General features: G+C 44.2%; 1 protein-coding gene across 10 annotated transcripts in view; it reads left to right on the top strand.

Annotated features, from left to right (window-relative positions):
* CDK5RAP2 (CDK5 regulatory subunit associated protein 2) overlaps positions 1-18,008 on the top strand; it is a 167,388-nt gene that overhangs the window by 62,824 nt on the left and 86,556 nt on the right. For all 10 annotated transcript variants that reach the window (XM_064490460.1, XM_031450326.2, XM_031450323.2 and 7 more), the window contains exons 13-14: positions 11,634-11,804; positions 15,543-15,683. In XM_064490460.1, coding sequence (XP_064346530.1) covers positions 11,634-11,804; positions 15,543-15,683 — 312 coding nt within the window. The remainder of the gene's footprint in view (positions 1-11,633; positions 11,805-15,542; positions 15,684-18,008) is intronic.

Genomic DNA, 18,008 nt, shown 5'->3' with positions numbered 1-18,008 from the left:
TGGGGTTGACTATATCTAATTGAGGATTAAATAAATGGATAGTAAAATTTAACGCATGAGAAAATGCCTACTGTGGTTCCTGGCACAGAGAAGTCAATGCTCAGTATCTTAGATTCCTTCTCTTCCTCTTTTCCTGCTCCTAACTGTGTGGCAGGTGCTGGCTCAGGACTTTAGGGGACAAAGCCCCGTCCGCTCGGATCTAACAGACACTGCCAGCTAGTAAATGTGGTCTGCCCGTTTCCCAGTCAAGTCAGCAAAGCTGGAAATTTCTTCCTTGAGCAACACTCATCTCTCCTCTGAAGCAAGTGCTTTTCTGTTCCTTTCCAACTGATGGATCCCTCCAGGGATCAGAATGCGTTGAGAGTGACAGACCCTGCGGTGAGAGTGGTTCAGGCGTGGGGCTGCGGTGGAGGCTGGTTTAGAAGGCTGTTCCCGTCACTTTTCACAGGGAACTGCTGGGGCACAAACAGAGAGGCTTTCCCTTGTCACTGGTTCTGACTCTTGTCATATCTGAGCCAGGCTCTGTGCCGGGCACTGAGAGTCCGGGGCTGAGCCAACTCAGACACAGTCTCTGAAGGAATCTAGTAGAGAAATATAATAGAAAGGCAGACAAAGAGTTAATTAAAGTATAGCGTGATATGCGTAGATGGGAGGATGGTCCAGATGCCTCAGGAGCAGAGAGAATGGAACTGTGCTAAGAGATGGAGAAGGGAGGGAAGGCTTCACAGAAGGGGTGGGTTTGAGCTGAGACTTGAAGGATCTGTAGCTGTTTGCCTGGGGGTGAGGGGGCCGTCGGCAGAAATGCATTCCTGGTAGAGGGAAGGCCTGGGTGAGGCTGGGGTGGGGGTCGCAGAGCATGAATGAGCCAGTGAGTGGGGCTGGTGGAGCGGACAGTTGTGTTGCATCATTTGGGCGGGGTTTAGAGACCTGTGCTGCCTCGCCTGGTGCCTAACAGCCAATAAGGGGCCCAGCTGGGCCTTGACCCCTGCACAATTTGGGCTTCGCCTTCTTTGTCCATTCTTCCCCAACTTCCTGGTGAAACCTACACCGGGCTCCTTGCTCACATGGCAGTCCTCACATCCAGTACCATGCGTGTTTGTTGGTTCTCTATGGCAAGGACTGTCTCCTTTCAATGGTTTCTGCTTATTTTTTCAGCATCTGAACTCTGTTCAAATGAACTCCTCTGGAGAGAAAATGTACGAAAGTGGAGCTACTCAGGGTGGGCTGAGGTGGGGTGGGAGGCTGGGCGCCCCCACCCCTGCCACATCCCCTTTCTGCCTCCGCCCCCAGCGGCAACGAGGCGCCACAGAATGTGGCTGCAACACCAGTGTCTCATACTAATTCTGGAAATTCTTCCATCACTGAGTTCCTGTACCTCATTAAGATTTTGGAGACGTTTCCTTTGTATATTTAAAGGTAACCACTGAGCACTTTGACAAGCTTTCTCACAGTGAAACCTGATACGATGGAAATTTGATGGATGAGAACCTTCTCATTCTCCATCTGGCTGGAGATAAAACCAACTAGCTGCCTGGAGAAGGAAGTGTGAGGGCCTGGCTTGTCATTTCTCATGTGATTCTAAGATTATAGGGGTATTTTATTTTTCGAATAAGCCACTAAAATTTTATTTTTTATCAGGCAGTCTGCTCTAAGACAAAGCCCTGGTGTGCAAAGGCAACGCTTTGCTCATTGTTGGCCCAGAGTGTGCCCGGGAATCTTAAAGGAATATGGCTCATTTGGGTGGAAATTGAGGTCATTTTGGGTGAAAAGTGAGGCTCTCACTTTAAAGCAAAGTGCCATGTGGTATGGTGTAGAATAGGGGTCCTCAAACTTTTTTCCTTTGTCTCTTTGTTCAGAAGCAAATAAACAGATGTACCTAAGGGAGCAGCGCAGATTCTTGCATAAAAATCAAGTATGAATTTCCATGCATTTCCCCAGCCGACGAGTCAATTTCTGGAGTGAGGCCCTTGAACACGCAGTCAGATGATAGCGCTAGCCCGCCAGGTTTGGGCATTGCTAATCCGAGGGCTTCGCAAGCTCGGTTTGAAAAAACACTAGTTTAGTAAAAAGAGCACAAATAGACCTAGCTTTAAATCCTGATTCCATCAGTTTTTACTTCGGTTAAGTTGCTCGAGCTCTTTGAACTTCGGTTTCCCGATTGGTAAACTGCGCACAATCAGAACGTCTGCTTCGGAGGGCTGCTGTGAGAGTTGGATGAGGTGATGGGTGCAGAGAACCCGGCACTCTTGGAAATGCTTTGGAGGTCTGTAGAAAGGTGCTGGGTAGTATTTCGGGAGGATGATTGCTGAGGACCAGAGTAATCCTGGAGGGCTTTGTGGAAGGGGTGGCAGTTGGATTGGGCCTTGCGCGATAAGCATACTGTCTCCAGACAGAATTGGGGGGGATTTTGGTCGTTTGTTTCTGGATGGAGGGGACTGGGTGGAGACAGGGAGGGGGCCTGGAGAGCGTGTTGCTGAAGCAGTTGGGTGAGATAAGGCTGAAAGGTAAGCTGGAGCCACCTGAGGGAGCCGGGAGTGACCGCTTGTTAGGGTAGCTTCATTCTGCAGTTAACTTGGAGTCGCTGAAGGGTTCTGGGCAGAGATGTAATAGATGTAATGGACAAAGGTATGCTTGTGGTTCAGTGGGTGAACCTCGAGTCAGGGAGAACTGTTAGACAGCGGTTGCAGTTGACCAGATGAGAGCCACGCTGGGAAGAAGGCGTGCAGTAGGATGGAGGGAGAGGAGGGGCTGAGCGCCGGGAGGAAGAGCTCTCTCTCCTCCCAGCTTCCACCCTTCCTCCTTGCTAATGCCTCCTCCAGGGCGGAGGAGGGACTAGTTTGGCTGATCAGAGCCCAGGATGTTTACCGGGCCATCCTTGCTCAAGGGTGGGTTTCTGTACCTTCAGTTAAGAATCCAGGTTCCAGATTCTTTTGCTTTCCTATTGCAGACCTAGCCGGGCCTGGCCCTTGCTGGACAGGCCGACATCCTCATTTACTCAGCCATCTTCTTTTTCCACTTGTGCCTCTACTTGGGGAGGAGCTCTTGGACGACTTCTTTAAGCCGCACCACCCCTCCCTTCCCGCTCCCCACCACCCACCTCCCTCAAAAAAAACCAGCCCTCAGTTTTACTAGAAAGCTCTGCTTTGGTTATGAGATTGTCCAGACTTGTTTTTTGTTTCCCAGTTCAGCGCCTTTGAGAACTCTGGGTGGCGGGGGTGGGAGCAGTGGGCGGGGCAGGATTTGGGCACTTGTGGCATCGTAAAAGCACCAAATCCTCATTCCTCTCCTCTCATGTGCTCTGTGTGGAGGATGCGCTGGACCCCCAGGCCTGGGTTTCCTGTTGGATGATGTGCCAGGGGGAGGGGGAACAGCTGAACCTTGGGTGGGGGTGCTGTGCCCACACGAGGACGCCTGGGAGGAGAGGTCAGCCTGGAGGGTGTGTGTGGGGACAGGTGGAGTGACACAGTGTCACTCCCTGTGCACGTAATTCTGTGTTGGGTACCCATCTCTCATGGAACCCTCCACAGATGCCAGGAATCTATATTAATATCTCCATTTACTGGAAAGGAAAGACTCACAAAGATTTAAGTTATCTATCTGTGGCCACACAGCTAGTTAGCAGTCGAGCTAGGATTTAAGGCTAGGTCTGCCTGTCTTCACAGCCCAGGAATATTGAAGGAGGTTTGGGGAAACCATCCAAGTTTATCAATTTTCAGTTCTGATTGTTTTTCTTAGGCGAGGCATGCCGTCTCCATGCCTCCCCTAAACATTTATTATAACTCCTCTGGTGCCGGGCTCGCGAGCCCGTCGGCTGTCTGTGTTGCCATGGCAGCTGCTCCTCCTCAAGGCCACCTCGGCACACAGTTCCCCTCCCTGCAGCGGTCCTTTTACTTCAGGCCTTCTCTGCCTGCTCTTCATGGGGGGGCCAAGATCCTTGGTCCTGCCTCCATTAGCAGAGGAACCTCAGTCTCAGACTGGATATTCCATCCATCTGAGCCCTGGAGAAACTATCAAATTAGCTCTGGGTATTGGAGTTACTGACAGTGTCCCAGAGTGGTTTTATACTTTCTTTGGTTTTAGCAATGGCACGGTTGAGTGGGAAGAGCACAGAATTTGGGGTCAAACTGACTTGGCTTTGGACTTCAGGACTAGAACTTGTTGCAAAGCTTTGTGGAAATCTCCCAACCTCCACAAGCCCTGGTTTCCTTTCTGTAAACACAGGGCTATACTCACTGCGTAGGCAGTTAGAGGGGTTTTATGTGAAAATGCCTTGGCCTTGGTAAATACTGGTTCTATTACTGATGGTTATAGTAAGAGAAATAGTTTGTACTCTTTGGTGTCCTGACTTTCCCTGAGCCTCTGATTTATGTTGAGGGCGCCCTACCCCCAAAAATGTACCCACGCACAGATTTGCATGTGCTCCCAGGGGCTATTCAATGGCCCGTCTGGAGTAGTAAGAATTCCCCAGTCTGGAGGAGTGACAGAACTATGTGTCCTTTGTGGGATTCTGGAACAGGTAGGTCATTTTCATATTGTCAACTCTGTTAGGTTGGGGTCATGAGAGAAAAGCTACTATGCTGTAGCTTTTCTCACTTAAAACATGTAAGAAGTTCTTAACCTAGGGAGCTGAATTAAAATTTTAGAAACAGTAGACTAGAGAATGGAGTAAATGATTGATGAACACACACACACACACACACACACACACACACACACACACACACACACGAACCAGACGTCAAAATATGGGTCTGATAGGTGTTTGTATGAAGGATGGAACTGAGTCTGGGAGCTGATGTAAGTGGGCCTGTCTTCGCCGTGCACACGGACAGTGTACACGTTTTACTTAGCATATTGCACAGGTAGTTTAGAATTAGAAAGCAGGATCTTCCTAGGATGGCAGGTAAATACGTTGTGAATTTAAAGATGCACCTAAATGGCTTAACACAAGAATTCATGGTCCCTTTTCCAGCAATTTTCAGGGGGAGGTTTTTACACACAAGTGTCAGATGACCATTGAGTGGCTTGGAATCACTGCATTAGTGGCTGGTCCTGACGAAATCCATACCCTTGTCATTGTGTGGAAGTGAGCTGAGAGACTTCGAATCAGAGACCTGGGCTCAGACAGGTGCTGTGCCTGAGTGCCTGTGATCCTGGGTGAATTACCTGTCTGGACCTGCTTCCTTGTTCATAAAATGGGAGCAGGCCCACTGACCTCATTCATTTATTCAGTCATCCAACAGATATTTCCCGAGTTCTGTTTTGGTTATCTCTTGCTACATAACAATTACCCCTAAACTTGGTGTCTTATTATCATTTTATTATATCTCATGATTTTGTGGGGCAGGGCTTTGGGCAGGGCTCAGCTGGGTGGTTTTCTGCTCTGCCAGGTCAGCGGGCTGGTGGGGGTCCATGGAGGAAAGCCTCGCAGGCCACTGGAGGTTGTGAAGATCACGGGGGTTGATGTGAACGTGCTGCGAACAGTAACATGTAGAACAATAGAGCCCAGGTGTGGGTGGCCCCAGGTGTGGGCAGTCCCAGTCCTCCTTACCCTGCTGCTCACCAGCCACAGCTGCTCCTCTGAGCTGGTCCACACACTCATTCCGATTAGTACAGCTCGCAAAGCAGTCAGGAAGGCAAAAAAATCATGACACATCCATAGTCTACCTGTTCTCTGGTAGTGTTAGTGAGACAGATGGACTGTCCTGGTGGCCTTTCTGATGTCGGGGGACTGTGAGTGAGAGTGCGTGTGTGTGTGCACACTGGGTGATTCTTGAGAGATCGGCTTTTCCTTAGAACCATCCTTGAAAACATTTTCATTAGGAGCTAAGACAATTTACACAAGGAGAAATTCAAACAAGAGTCAAATCTATCAAAGTGTGGTAGCCATCAAAGAAACAAACATTTAAACTCTTACGAAGAACCATTTCAGGCCAATTATATTAGCAAATACTTAAGAAAACACCAGTGCTGGTGAGGCTGTGAAACAAAAGGCTTAGGCTTTGTTGGTGGCGTTTCAGCCACTGTCTTTTTGGAAGAAAGTTTGTCAGTTTGTAGAAAGAATCTTCAAAACATGCTTATTCTTATTACCTTTTGGCCTGGTAATTCCACTCATGGAGATTTAGCCTAAGAAAACAAACCAAAGTTAGAAAAAAAAAAAAAACCTTCTGTTTTATGCACGGAGCTGTTCTCTGCTGTATTAGCTGGAAGAGTAAACGGTTGAAGACAGTGGAAGCAGGAGGGTGATGATATCCTCATTGAAGTGGATAAACAGGGAGATTCCGTGGTATCTTTCACTGAGCATCACGCTGTGACCACACCTTGCCTTTGCCCTGGGCTCCGAGGAGGAGAGCCAAGCTGTCAGCTCAGGGACAGCATCTCCGCTGACCTTTCTCTTCATTGCACTTTTTTAAATTAATGACTATTTTCTTGACTCTATACTCTTAAACTTTTAAATTTTTAATTGTTCTTACTGTGTCATCATTATTTCATTGTTGTATGCTCTTTGTAGGTTGTGGTGTAATGGAGTAAAGTAAAATGGGAAAAAAATCCAAAGCAAAGTTAAGATTGTATAAAAATTATGGCTGCACGTGGATGAGGACTGAAAGGAACGTTCGTGGTAGGAAAACATTTTAATTTGTTGGCGTGACCACATTGCAGGAGAATGTTCTTACTCTATTTAACATTAGAATTCTGCTAATGTTGTTGTAGTATTATTTGTGTAATAAAATCTTTCCTCCCTGTGGCATTCAATGTCTATTTATGGACACTTACCATTCATGATAGGTTCTAGGTCTGGTTATTCTGGATTAAAGGTTTAGGACAATCTTATCATCATCTCTTTGCCCAAGAGAAAAATTAACATTTAATTTTTAAAGTGGTGTCTTTCTTTTTACAAAATGTTATGTTAAAAATGTTTACTTTATCCCCTATTATGAAGGTAGTCTGTACTTTTAGTATATTTTAAAAATTGAGGGAAAAAACTTAGAAAATCATCCATAATCATGCATTGTGGTATTTCTTTCAGGTTTTTAATCAATGTCTTTAAAAAAAAAACACTCCTTATTAAAGAAAAATTCAAATACAGAGAAAAGTAGAGGGAATAGTACATGGACCCTCTGGTACTTGTCACCCAGCTTCAGCAATCATAAACTCATAGCCAACCTTGTTTTATCCCTATGCTCTTCCCACTTCCCTCTCTTAACATTCAGATATTTTAAGCAGTTCCCAGGCATGTTATTTAATCAGTTTTTCAGCATTAAAAAAAAATCATTTTCACTTCAAAAAGATTAATTATTAATATTACTGAATAGCCAATTAATGTTTAGATTTCCCTGTCTCATTTAAAAATTGTTTTAGACAGTTGGTTCAAATCATGACGCAGACATTGCATTGATTGATATCTCTTTTTAAAAATGTGTTATTTTGAAATAATTTTAGACCTAGAGGAAAGATTTGAAATAGTGACAGTTCTTACACATCCTTTGTCCCGCTTCCCCAGTGTTAACGTTTTACCGAACTAGAACACTCATCAGAGCCCGGAAACTAACACTGTTACAATACTGCAACCTGTAGACTGTATTTGAATTTTGCCAGTTCTCCCATTAATGCCCCTTTTCTGGTCCAGCATCCACGTTGCCTTTAACTGTCATGTCTCCTTAGTCTTGTCTAGTCTGGGACAGTTGCTCAGTCTTTGTCCTCTGTGATCTTAACTCCTTTGAAGAGTACTGGTCAGTTATTTTGTTACTGCCCCGCAATTTGGGCTTGTCTGATGTTTCTCTCATGATTAGATTGAGGTTATACATTTTTGGCAAGAATAGCAAAGACGGGATATGTCATATCCGGGGGTGCATAATCTCAATCTGTGTTATTTCTGCTGAGATTTCTGTTGGTCATTTGGTTAAAGGGGGTTCTCCTGGGTTTCTCCACAGTAAAGTTACTATTTTTCAATTTGAGATTTAAAGAATTTTGGGGGGAAGTACTTTGAGGCTATGTAAATATCTTGTTTCTCATCATACTTTCAAAAATCTTATTGATAGTTCTTACCCACAACAGCTAGTGCTGTGGTGTTTGCTTTGTGGTGATTTTCTTTTTCCATCGTTCCTTCTACACTTATTAGTTGTAATTCTACTGTGGGGAAGGACTGGTCCTTTCCCTGCAGTTATTATTATTTGTTTATATCAGTACAGACTCATGGATATTTGTTTATTCTGCAGGTTGTTAAGCCGTCACTATCATGATTTATTTCTTTGTTCATATTGTCCCAGATTTGGCCATTGGGAGCTCCTTCAAATTGATTCCTGTGTCTTTTCAACATTTCTTGAGCACTTCCTTACTTGTTAGGGTCACAAGATATCCTCGATGTATCTTGTGTTTTCCCTAACCCAGTCCTGGAATCAACCATTTCTCTTAGGATCCCTGGTTTCTTTCATTGGAGATGCTATTTAGAAACCAAGATCTGAATGACAGGTGTCCTCGTTACCATTGGGGTGTCAGTCCTTCTAGGCTGTGGCAGTAGACAGGGCTTGAAGATATATGTTTGCATACTGACACATGCATATACACATTTATATTTATTTCTGTGTCAACTCTGTGTATAAGTGAGTGAGTGAGTATGTGAGTGTGTGAGTGTGTGTGTTAAGAAAGTTAGGGAAGGCTGGAATGAACTCTGTAGAATCAGTATGAATCTGTGATTAGGGAGCACTAACGTTCCCTAACTTTCTTTACTATTTTTTAATCTACAGGTTTTTCCCTCCTTTTTTTTTTCTTTGTAATTTATTTATTGAATAAGATGGGTCATTTGTGCTTTGTAGTTTTCCACCTTTTGAATTGTGCTTATTATATTTTTTGTAACGTCATTCAAGTTGTTTCTCTGCTGACTTTATTTCTAGTAAATTGGTAGTTAATCAAGGTGTATGATCAAATTCAGGTTTTTTTGGCAAGATTCCATGATAGGTGGTCATTTGTACTTGCAACAGGAGGTATACAGTATATGATGGTCCCTGTTTTTGTGATGTTACTAGCCATTGATGATTGTTTAATTAGTGATAATTTAATTTCATTATTCCTTCTTTTATAGCTGTGTATTTCTATGAAGAAAAACCTATTTTTCATCATCTATTTAGTTACCCTGAGGGGTAGTTCATACAAAAAAGACAAGATAAGAATCCCCTAGAATCTTCCAAAGATGACTGTGTAGGTTTCCTATCGCTGCTCTAACAGATCACCGCAAACTCGGCTGCTTAACAACACACACTTGTAGTTCTGGAAGTCAGAGTCTGAAATGGGTCTTACTGTGGCAGGGCTGTATTCCTTCTGAAGGCTTTAGGGGAAAATGCATTTCCTTGCTTTTTCCAAGCTTCTAGAAGCTGTCTGCATTTCTAGACCCGGGACCCGCATTCATCATCAAAGCCAGCAGTGGCTGGTGGGGTCTTTTCCATGCTTGTCTCTTCAACTTTTAAGAATCTCTGTGATTACATTGGGCCCAACTGGATAATCTCTCTATTTTAAGGTCAGCTGATTAGCAACCTCAATTCCATCTGCAGCCTTCATTACCCTTGGCCATGCAGTTCAGCATCGTCACAGCTGCTGGGGATTAGGATGTGAGCGTCTGGGGGGGGGGCATTATACTGCCTATCACCGTGACTAAAGGATTTTTAAAAAATCATTATGAACTCATAGATTTTTAACATTTTTGATGTATTTTAATTTACCGTTATTGTCCTTGGTGCTCTAACTGTCCTATGTTTGGACAGTGAAAGAGCTCATTCAGGTTGGTTCTTGAGTTCTTTGGACGTGAACGTGGAGTCTCTGATAGCTTCCTTCCTTCCTTTCTGACCTGATCAGTTGTCTGGGCTCTTACAGTACGTAGCCGCCCCGGGGCTGGGGTCATCCCTTTCTATAAGGCAAACTTCAGTGTGCGTCAGAATCCCCTGCGCGGCTCTTAAAAACATAGGTTGATGGGCCCTCCCTCCCTCCAGAGCTTCTGATTTAATAGGTCTCGGGTGGGGTCCAGCAATTTGTATTTTCAATTCCTAGGTAATGCTGATCATGCTGTTCTGGGGACTACGCTGTTTTAAAGAACTCTGTATTTTGTGTGTTTTTTGGTGGGGATTTTTGGTATGGGTTTTTTTTTTTTTTAGTTGAGAAAGGGTATTTAGAGACTACAGCCTGCATGCAAGGAAGGATACTGATTCTAGGCTTTTTCAATGAAAAGAAAGAAATAATGGAAAATGTAAGTTCATACTGATATTTCCAATTCAGATTTAGCATTACAGGCTGTAACTTTTATTTTATATTTGTATTTGTTTTCTCTGAGGCTTGGTTCTTATGATAGTAAAAATTACTTATTAGTAAAATATATGTATTATTTATACAGATGTAGTTTCAGAATAACAATACAGATATTATTTCCTGCAACGCGATTACTGAAAACAGTTTAAGATCTTTGCAGCGGTCCCTTTGTCCTTGGAGAAATATCCCACCAGGGGTCTTCAAGTTCCTCGCTTTTACGTTAATGAAATCAGTCCTCTCTGGTTAACCAATCAGCTTGATATGCAGTTAACTTCTTTTCCCGTTTCTTTGTTCTGCTTTCAGGTTTAGTTATTTGATTACTGAAATAGTTATCTAACCATTTAAGTGGTTTCACCATCACGTCTGTAAAATGAGGCTTCTCTGTCCTCTTTCTTGTTCTCCCCTTTTCATTATGGGCAACCATCTAATTTATTTTATGGTGAAATAAATGGCAGTTTGCTAGACATACTTTTTTTTCTCTTGGAGCGCACGCCACCCTCCACCCCACACCCCGACACAAGCAACATATTCTGAACGTGTTCTGATGCCTCGAGGGTGCCGTGTTTATAGAGGCGTCAGTCTTTCTCCTTTACAGCTTATAGCGCACCGCTGTGAGAATGTCCCACAGTGTACTCCTCTGTTGGCGGGCATCTGGGTTGTTTCCAGCCTTTTGCTGTTGGGAATAGTGCTTCCGTATTACAAATAGTACATATTTTGAGGTAGTTAAAAACCACGCTATATACTGTTTGTTGTCTGTTTTTTTTTCTTAACATTATAACATGAGCATTTCCCATGTTACTGTAAATATTGTTACTTAAGACAGTTTTTTTTTCTGATTAGGAAAATAATGCAGACTGACTTAGAGATTTTAGAAACTCAGAAAAATAAAAAAATAAAAATCAATTGAAAATCACCCGTGATCTTTTGACTTAAGGGATACTGTTATTATTTTGATGTGTTACCTCACAGCCTTAACAATATTTTGTATAAACACTTAGAAAACAATCAACTTCATATTACATAGTATCCTGCTTTGTTTTTACTCATAATTGTGATTTTTTTTAATACCATACTCTTTTTATAATTTCCTATTTGATACTTAGTTTCTTTCTGGTTTTTCAGTATCATAAATAATTTTGTGATAAATATCTGTGCCTAAAACTTTTCCCAAGTTTCAAATTATTCTTGAAGGTGGTTTTCATGAGAAGCAAGTTCACATTTGTTACATGTATCTATTTAGCTAGCTCTCTTAAAGCGGTAAGATAAACAGGTGAAAGATTGTTATCTTGAAATTTTTGTTAAGTAAAGTCCATTTCTTCTTTTTCTTTCTGTCCTGGTAGGACCTTAGAAATGAAGTTGAGAAATTACGCAACGAAGTGAATGAAAGAGAGAAAGCAGTGGAGAATCGTTACAAGAGTCTTTTGAGTGAAAGTAATAAAAAATTGCACAGTCAAGAGCAAGTGATCAGAAGTCTGACCGAGAGTGCTCATCAGAAGGACTTGTTGCTTCAGGTGCCATCATTTTTTTTCTCTTTTGTGTTTAAGTCTTTGGACTTCGGCATAGGGTTTTTTTGTTTTAAACACTTTTGCAGGAATGTTTATATAAAAATAAGGCTGGCGAAATAGGTTGTAGTCTTCGCTGCTATATATCAGAGCACTTTAGAGCTTTCATTATGTCATTTGAACCTCAGCCACCAGGGAGTTAGGTTTGGAGGAACGGACGCCCCGAGAAGGGGAGGGACTTATCCTGGGTCACATGACTAGTCCGGGCCCCACCCTGCTTTGCTCTGGCTCCGGCCTCCTGCTGCTGCAGTACTGGCTGCTCCCTCTTTGGGCCTTACCCCCTCAGTCCTCTGTACTTTAACTAGTCCTTATTATCTTGGAATACCCTGCACATTTGATGGTGCAGTGAATTTTTGATTCACAGCTACAGGTAACCGTGATGGAGTGAACATGGGTGTTTAACTCTGCTTCCTCTGAGGCCTCATTAACATGGCCGTGAAGGGGTAAGTGGTATAAACTCATGGACCAGGAGAAGGAGAATGGCGAACAGCAGGTGCCATTTGGGTGGTCGGTGGGTGGGTAAGTGGTAGCTACACAAGATTCAGCTTTCTCCCCTCTGTTCCGCACCTTTGGGATGAAAAGCGAACAAGAAGCAAGCTGATTAATCCTTCAGAACCAGAGAGGCTCAGCAGGCAGTAGGGGTACCGGGAGGCAGGCAGGAGGTGTGGCTGGAACATTGGGCAGTTAGGTGGCCTTGTTCTCCTCACCAGCAGGAGATGGGAGATTGACTCTGTGGGGACCTTAAACCCGAGAAGCTCTAGCCTGGGGGTCACTAGGTGCAGCTGAAAACAGGCGCGGCTCTGTTGATGAGAAGGAGTTGGAGTGTGCGTCCCAGCATTGAGGGTCTTCTGTGGGGAGAGAGGACTGAGAGATGCTGACAGTCAGGGGTCCTCCAACAAAGCTGCTGAGTCTCCCACCTCATCATCTCACAGCGAGGTCACCACTGATGTGCCCTTTCCAGACTCACAGAGCTTCTGGGCACTTCCACCCTTAAAGAGAGGTGGGTGGCCTGAGTTCCTCAAATAGGAGAAAAGCATCTAAGAGGAAAGACAGACAGACAGAACCAAGCCTCACAGAGGAAACAGAAACCGGGGAGGATGAGAAGAAAACTAGACAACTTTTCAAAAACTCAACATTATAATGTCTTTATATAAGAAATAAGATTGGGATCTGATAATATTTGGAAAAGAAGAATGACCTATTGGAAATGGAAAGTTTGATCACAGATATAAAAAGCTTAATTAAAAAATTAGAAAAGTTGGAAGAGAAAGTCAACTGTATCTTCCAGAAAATAGAGTTAAACAAAGAAACAAACAAAAAGATGAGAAAATGAAAGAGAAAAGACAAAATTAGAGGCTTGATTCAAGAGCTCCAATGTGTGACTAACAGAAGTTCAGAAAGATTGAAAAGGCAAAGCAGAGGGAAGGAAAAGTTCAAAGTCCGAGGAGAAAGCTTTTCAGAGTGTAAGGACAGGTATCTCGGCATTGACAGGGCCTACTCTGTTTCTCACACAGGAAATGAAAGAAGACCTCTATCCTGAGACACATTGTTGGGAAATTTGAGAACATGGGTTAAGAGGGGATCCTAGTGATACTAGCCACAAAATATAAAAATAGATTTTATAAAAATAAAAAACAAATAAAATGTAAGTTGTAAAAACCAAAAAAAAAAAAAAACCAAAACCCAAAAAAAAGCCCAAGAAGCAACTCCCCACCACAAACAACAGAGGATCTTAAAGGCTTCCAGAAAGAAGAAAATAGTGGGTCACGTACAAAGGCCCCAGACTCGAAGTGATGTTAGGATTCTCAGCAGCAACGCTGGAAGCCAGAAGCCAAGAGAGCAGTGCTTTCAGAATTTGGAGGAAAAGTGATTCCTAGTCCAGCATTGTGTAGTCAGCCAAGCTGGCAGCAAGAGTGAGGGCAGAGTAAAGGTGCTTTCAGACATTCGGTGCCTAAAATCATCTGCCTCCATGTACTCTTGGCGGGAAACTCCTAAAGGACGATTCCAGACAAATGAGGATGTAACCAAAAATGGGAGAGACAGGGGATCCAGAGAGTAGGGAATTCACCTGGGACGCGGTGAAGGGAGGTCTCAGGCTGACAGCTGAGCCACTGAGGTAGAAGCCTGGATTCCAGCTATGCAAGGGGTACTTCACTGGGATTTCTTCAAGAGACGGAAGAACCAATCATTTACCTATTGTGTCTTGACTCCGTCTAGGAGGATTCATAAGTTCTTTTAGAGAGTTGGGAGATAAGTTAACACAAAGTACATAATTTAGTTTTCTGAACTAAGTAGTTGTTGCTAACACCAAGAAAAACAAAGAAGCAAACGTGAACAGAAATCATCCCGGAACACTCCATGGCTGGGCTGTGAACGGTATTTGTGTGGCCATAATCACATGAATGCAGAATGTGAATTTAGCTAAAATTGTGATGTGACTATTAGGAAGGATACTGAGGTCCAGATGATAAGAGAAATCCTTAAACGTCTATGATAGGAGCCAAAAGATAAAATCTAATTTTAGGAAATCAAGAAACATGCGAGTAGGAACGTAATTTAGAAACACGGAAGTGAAGAAGAGAAGGAGGAAGTAGCATCAAAAGTTGGTTTTTTTGGGGAGTGGGACTCCGAGGTGGGAAGTGGAGAGGTGAGGGGTGGCTGTTTTCCTTTTAAGCCTTACAGTGCTTTTGTTTAACAACGTTTATAACTGGACTTTTAAGAAATAAAAATGAGCAGTGTAACCCAAGCACAACTGTATTACGGTAATTCTAGAATTTCAGTTTTGGTTCTTTGATTCCCAGCTCTTCCTGTTACAGTTCAATGGGTTTTTACAAAAAATTGCTTCTGCTTCTTTCTCATTCATGTTCGCCTATTTCATAGAGGATGACATGATAAATTGATTCAGATGGGTGCTTAGGAATAAGTTGCGGTTCTCATCCTTTATTTCCGACAGTGTGAATAGAAACCCAGTTCAGGAGTTACCAGGTTTTAAATAGTTAGGGATAGATTTGACACTTGAATTTGGCCAAAAGACCAGAAAATGGTTTCTAGTCCCATTGTGTTGTTGGATGGCAGCTCTTGTGAGGGGGTCGGCGGGGAGCTGCCTTGGGACTCATCATGCAGGAAGAGCCTCTCACCTGTGACCAGGACCCACGCCAGCAGTCGCGGGCCTGCCCTTTTCTTCCTGGAAGTCGGATCGCCTCATGGATGTGGATGGATCAAGGGCTGTCAAATTTATAATGTTTCAGGAGAACCTAGGCTTTGTTGGGCTGTGACGTGCAGTCCCTGTCCTCCCTGTGGTAACCCCGTAGGATGAGAAACAGACCCAGAAATCACATCCTGGCCAACGGGAACCCAGGATCGGAACCTGGGTCCCGGGGCTGAAGCCTGGACTTTGTCTTCCGTACCTGCCGGGAGGCCGCATCAGTGGTGGCCAGAGGGAGGGGATGCAGTGCCAGCCACCATCCTTGCCGTGGCCACGTGGTGTGCTGGCTTCCTAGTTGTAGTAATGCACAAATGGGTTGCATTACAGTTTGTAACTGCCTGATATTTGGGGATAATGGAAATTATTTGGAGGCCATACGGGTATTGTGAAAAAAAGTACATCTCCCCTTGAAGAGTTTAGGACCCTCTCTTAATATTTTTTCCTTGATGAAAACTTCCTTATGATTTGTTTTGTTTCCTTAGAAATTCACTGAAAAAGGCTTGGAAGTAATACCGCAGAACCACTACCTAATGACGGCGGAGGATCTCGAGTTGGGGAGTGAAGACCTCATCACCGAGAAGTGCCCCCCTCAGTCACCAGGCAGCGAAACCATCTTCTCTGAGGTGAGCGGGGCTGAGGCCGGACGTTCACATGCAAGCTCGTATTCTTTCCTGACACATATCTGATAACTTCTTTGATCTGAAGGTCCTCTAATGCCTTCTTGCTGATAACTGAGCTTTTAGAACAGGTAGAGGAGGGGTTCTCAGCCTTTCCACCGTCCGCGTTAGTATCCTTCAGCTGAGTGTAAGTATTCGCGCCACACAGGAAACAGAGAAATCCCAGCTCGTTAAAACAGGAGCCTCATGTTGGCTCCCCGAGGGCTTACCTCTCAAGAACGGTGTGATCGGGAGGTAAGAACCTTTTCCAGTTCAGATGCACACGGAAATGGTACCGCAGGCCCTTCCTGACCTGGCGCCTAGTGCGCTCCCTGTTCTCCCGTCCGCCATTCCCCGGCATCTCAACAACAGCTCACTTACCGCAGGTTTCCGGAAACGCTGTGTTTGTACCTCTCTGTGCCTTTGCCTTTTTCTCCCATGTTTGCCTGGTAACTGCTGAACACTCCTGAGGTGTCACTCAGGTGTCACCTTCTCTGTGACCTGCCGAGAGCACTGTCCCCTTGTCCTCCCTGGTGCTCGGCACTCTGCACGCCCATCCGCTGTAGCCCTGGGTCCCTGTGTGGATGTTCTCAGGCGCCCTTACTGCTGCCCTTCTCTCGAGCCCCTGCGCACGTGGGCAGGCGCCTCGAGGGTAGGGAGCCGGTGTTCGTATCTGAACCCCAGCGGCCGCCCGGTGCCCGGCTCAGTGGGTGTTTCCTGAGTGAAGGAATGTTATATTGGTCTGCGGACATGCATATGGATTGTTCTGACCTTTAGCTTGCATATCATGCAGCCAGGCCACCAGACATGGGAAAGGAAAGGAGTTCACTGTAGGCCAAGTTTTATTTCATTTTGGTTTTTTTAGCCTGGCTTAATTAAGTTCATACATTCAGAACACAGAGAATTCTTAGGCAAATTAGTTCCCTGATGAATGACTCTGATCCTGACCTACGGTTTTTGCGAAGGGTGGTTCTCAAAATAACCAACAAGCAGCACAGCTCGGGCACGGCCATCAGAGCAGACGCGGGCGGTGGGGCGGGAGGGGTTCCTGGAGGCCCGCCCGTGTGTCAGCCGCCAGCCCTGTGCTTCCTGGGTCTTGGAGAGGGGCTGCGGTGGTTGGGGTGGGGGGATCAAGGGTTATTTTACAACTGACGAAGAGATATTTCAGTATTTCGGCACCAGTACCAGGCATTGCACTGCGTATCTGCTCAGGTTCAGCCCTGGTCCTGGAGGGCACCACTGGCTGAGCAGTGGGAGCTCCTCCTTAACTCTCACCATTTGTGGATGTGCGTTTTGCTGTTTCTCTTGACTAAGAACATCATCATGGACTTGGCCCTTGGGCTGGGCCATTAAAAGTGTGGAGGCCTGGATCCCTCTCTTGGGTCTGTCCTTCACTTAAGTGACCTTGAGCAAGTTGATAACTGTTATCTCAGAGGGCTAATATTTTGTGATTCTAACTTGCTCGTAGTTACTTAATTTTGATCAAATTTAGCTGCATATTAAGATGCATATTAACCCGTAATCCGGCACAGTCTGTTTTGAAACAAGATAGCAGCCCATAGGTTTTTTTTTAGATGGACAGATCGTCACTAATTTGAATACATTTAGTTAAACTTCACTATTTTGAATCATGTTTTAGGCATGTAAAAAGTGTTTAAATGTTGAACAAAACGTTGCTAAATTCGTTGAACAGGCTGAGGGCTTTAAAATTCCCCCTTGCTAGTTTGATCATCTGCACCACTTTGCTGGCTGATTTCTGTACTTCATGGAACCATAAGTATAAAGTCATTCCATGGGCATTACAGTTATATTTCAGATCCTGGCGATGTTTAAACGACTGTGCAGAATGCTTACATATTTGAGCAAAGGTTTTAATTCTGTTCTACGCAAGTAACTGCAAATGGTGGCTAAAAGATTATAAATGATCATTTAGGAATTGAAAATTTCTAGGTGTCAGTTTAAGAAACCCCAACTGTTGCAGCATACAGGTAGACTTTTCAGATTGTAGTTCTTTTCTTTGTAGAAAACCTGGATTTCTTCTGCTGTGCCCTTGGCTGCCTTGTGTTGACTTAGGGTTTATCCTCTGCCCATTTCTACAAAGAACTCGAGGCTGTGATGATGTCTCCATTGACTCGGGGCAGTCTGTTTTCCTTCTAATCATGTGTGATCCTGAGAATTAATGCTGGATGATCAGGGAATTGAAGAACAGAGAGTAAAACACACTGACCATATTTAACTTGCTGCAGCCAGAGATTTATAGCTTGGCTATTGACATGGTTGGGACATTGCTGC

Source organism: Camelus dromedarius, chromosome 10 (genome assembly GCF_036321535.1).
Source record: "Camelus dromedarius isolate mCamDro1 chromosome 10, mCamDro1.pat, whole genome shotgun sequence".
Taxonomy (NCBI): Eukaryota; Metazoa; Chordata; class Mammalia; order Artiodactyla; family Camelidae; genus Camelus; species Camelus dromedarius.
Note: the sequence above shows the minus strand (reverse complement) of the source record. Positions and strands in the feature narration are given on the sequence as shown.